General features: G+C 64.7%; 1 protein-coding gene across 1 annotated transcript; it reads left to right on the forward strand.

The window, feature by feature from the left end:
• Nucleotides 1-304: 304 nt before the first annotated feature.
• ETH_00009720 (translational activator, putative) lies at nucleotides 305-3,524 on the forward strand (the record flags this gene model as incomplete). The annotated part of the gene is made up of 2 exons (XM_013378836.1): nucleotides 305-1,027; nucleotides 1,225-3,524. Coding segments are annotated over 2 exons (3,023 nt in total), but the record flags the coding sequence as incomplete, so codon positions are not given.
• Nucleotides 3,525-3,527: the final 3 nt, after the last annotated feature.

Raw genomic sequence — 3,527 nt, forward strand, 5'->3', positions numbered from 1 at the left:
GGCAGCAGGCGGACACGGAAAGGCAGGAGCGGGAGCAGCAGCAAAAGGCCAGAAGAGCCTTACCCGAGAGCAGCTGCAGCAGGAGGGGCTGAAGCAGCAGCAGCAGAAGCGGCAGCAGCTGCTGCGGCTGCAGCGGCGCTGCAGCAGAGTTTTGCTGCAGCTGGGGTATCTCGTGAGCGGCGCGGGCAGCGAATGTGCAGACTTGCTGCTCTCTCCAACAGCAGCAACCTCCGCAGCAGCAGCAGCACCAGCAGCAGCAGCAGCAGCAGCAGCAGAAGTGCTGCTGCTACCTACTCTGGAGCTGATGCTGCGCTGCCCCATCACCTGCAGCAGCGCGCTGCAGTGTCTGCGGCAACTGGTGAAAGCAGCAGTTTCTGCTGCTGTGCTGCCTGGGCGTGCTGCTCTAGCTGACGCTTTGCTGCTGGTGCAGCAGCAGCGGGAAGTTGCTGCTGCTGCTGCTGCAGTGCTGTCCACGGGGCGCGGCGGCGGGGCCCTGTCTTTGGCTGGCAGCCAGCTGGTGCTGCCGCTGGTATCTGCTGTGCTGCTGCGCGCAGATGCAGCAGCAGCACCTGCATGCAAGCAGGCGCTGCTGCTGCTGCAGCAGCAGCTGCGGCTGCGGGCCAAACTCGACCCCGATGCTGTTGCTGCTTGTCTTGCTGCTGTGCTGCGCGCGCACCCGGGGCTGGTAGCAGCAGGGCAGGAGGCGCTGTGTCTTGCTGCTGAGCAGCTGCTGCAGCAGCAGCAGCTGCCGCAGCTGCTGCTGCTGGCCACGAGCGAAGTAGCAGCAACTCGCAAGGCGGTTGCTGCTGCGCTGCAGCACGTTCCTCTGGACTCCATCGGGTCTGCTGCACCTCTTTTTGTTGCTACTCTTCTCGTGCTGCAGCAAGACAAAGCTGATCCTGAAATCCCCAAACTTGCTGCTCAGCTGCTGCAGCAGCTGCCGCAGCAGCTAAAGGGGGATGCGCAGCAGCACCTCCAGGTCCTCTCGCAGCTGCTCGCCTGCCCAGACAAGACTTTCAGAGAAATGGTATTTCCATTTGCTGCTGCTGCTGCTGCTGCTGCTGGGCCTGGCTGTGCTGCAGCTGATGCCGGTGCATCTGCTGATTCTTGTTAAGTTCCTCGGTGCTGCTGCGGACTTTGCTGCTGCTGCTGCTGCATTTTTTGCTTTCCGCTGCACTGCTGCATGCTGCTGCTGCTGGATTTTGGCTGCTGCTGGTGCTGCAGGCAGCGCAGGCGTTTGCTGCTGAAGTGGAGAGCGAGGCCGGCGGGGCAGCAGCAGTAGCAGCAGCGCTGCTGCTGCTGCTGGACTTGTTCATGGGTCGGCGTGCGTTGGAGGGTCCCTTCGCAGCCCCCAAGCAGCAGCAGCAGCAGGAGCAGCAGCAGCAGCAGCAGCAGCAAGGGATGGTGTACAAGAAGAAGGAGCTGGACGCTGCGAACATTTTTGGCGGGACAGTGAAGGGCAAGGGCAAGGGCCGGTCAGCAGCAGCAGCAGCAAGCGCTGCTGCTGCAGCAGCTGCAGCAGAGGAAGAGGCGTCCCCCGCGCAGCAGCAGGAGCCGCAGCAGCAGCAGCAGCAGCAGCTGCGGACAGGCCCGGAGCTGGCGGTGATGCACGGCGCAGCTAGCGCGCTTCGCTGCTGCGCCGAGCGCGGGCTGCTGCAGACTGCTGACACTTTGCTGCAGCTGCTGCAGTTCCTGCTGCAGGACAGCCTCGTGTGTCCCGAGGCCCTGGCAGATCCGCTGCTGCAGCAGGAACTTCTTGCTGCTGGTGTTGCAGCAATCCGCGGCGCCGAGGGCGACGCGCTGCGGCGGGAGATCTTCGGCTACCTCGACAGCTGCGCCAGCAAGTTCAGCAGCAGCAGCAGCAGCAGCAGCAGCGGGAGCAGCAGCAGCAGCAGCAGCGGCGGCGGCGGCAAGAGCAGCGGCAAAAGCAGCAGCAGCAGCAGCAGCAGCAGCGAGGGCGCTGAGGACCCAGCAGCAGCAGCAGCGCAGGCAGCTCATGCTTTGTTTTGCGGGTCTTTGGCGGAAAAGATGGGAAAAGATGATCCGCTGCTGCTGCCAATAGTGCAGCGGCTGGAAGCTTCGTTGCTGTCTGCTGCTGCTCCTTCAGCAGAAGTGCAGCGGCTGCTGTCGCGGCCGCTGACGCCGCTGGTGAAGCTGCTGGCTGCTGCTGCTGCGGAGCAGCCGCCGCCGCAGGACGCGCCGCAGCAAGACCCGCAGCAGCAGCAGCAGCAGCAGGGGCGGTCCGCTGCGCAGGAGCTGCTGCAGCGGTTCCTAGCAGCAGCACTGGGGGCCCCCGACCTGCCAGTGCGGCGGGGGGCCTCCTTGGGAGTTGCTGCATGCGTGAAGGGTTTGGGGCTGATAAGTTTGAAGAGAGAAGAAGTGCTGCAGCAGCTGCAGCAAGCGTTAGCAGCAAAAGAAAGTGTGGGGCGGCAGGGGGCGCTGCTGTGCGTGGAGGCGCTGAGCGAAAGCCTGGGCCGGCTGTTCGAGCCGTACACTTTGCTGCTGCTGCAGCAGCTGCTGCAGTGCCTGGGAGACGCAGCAGCACCGGTGCGCGCTGCAGCGCAGCAGGCCGCGCGGCAGCTGATGCAGCAGCAAAGCGCGCACGGGCTGCGGCGCGTGCTGCTGCTGCTCACGGAGCAGCTGCAGCAGCCCCACTGGAAAGCCAAAGTGGCTAGCTTGCAGCTGCTAGCTGCTATGGCTAGCTGCAACCCGAAGCAGCTAGCCATCTGCGTGCACAAGGCAGTGCCGCTGCTGACGGACGTGGCTAGCGACGCGTGTCTGCCGCAGCAGGTGCGTGCTGCTGCTGCTGCTGCGCTGCAGTCGGTTGCTGCTGCAGTGGAGGCGCCGGAGCTGCAGCAGGCGGTGCCGCAGCTGCTGCAGGCCCTCAAAGACCCCTCGTTGGAAAACTCTAAAAGAGCGCTTGACTCTCTCCTCGCTTTGGACTGCTGCTGCTTCTCAGATGAAGCAGCAGCAGCAGCACTTTCTCTCTGCATCCCCGTGCTGGTGCGGGCCATCAGCGAGCGCAGCAGCAGCGAAGTCAAGCGCAAAGCAGCAGAAATCATCGGCTCTTTGGGGCTGCTGTGTCAGCAGCAGCAGGCGCTGCTGCCGTACCTGCCGCAGCTGCTGCCGCCGCTGCAGCAGGCCCTCGGGGATCCGATCCCAGCAGTTCGTGCTGCAGCAGCAAGGGCGTGTGGGGCGGTGGCCCGCGGCGTGGGCGAGGCGGAGCTGGCGGAGCTGCTGCAGTGGCTGCTGCAGACGCTGAGCAGCAGCAGCAGCAGCAGCGTGGAGCGCAGCGGCGCGGCGAACGGGCTGTCGGAGCTGCTGCTGGCGTGGGGCCCCGCGCGGCTGCAGCAGCTGCTGCCGCAGCTGCTGCAGCAAGCAGCAGACGCAGGGGGGCCCCCAGGGGCCCGCGAAGGCTTTTTGGGACTTTTTGTTTTTCTTCCAAAAGCTTTTCAAAAAGACTTCCAAGACTTCGTGCCGCAAGTGCTGCCAGTTGTGCTGCAGGGACTTGCTGCTGAAGAAGAGTC

This window comes from Eimeria tenella, genomic scaffold, assembly GCF_000499545.2.
Source record: "Eimeria tenella Houghton genomic scaffold, Eth_scaff1074, whole genome shotgun sequence".
Lineage (NCBI taxonomy): Eukaryota > Apicomplexa > Conoidasida > Eucoccidiorida > Eimeriidae > Eimeria > Eimeria tenella.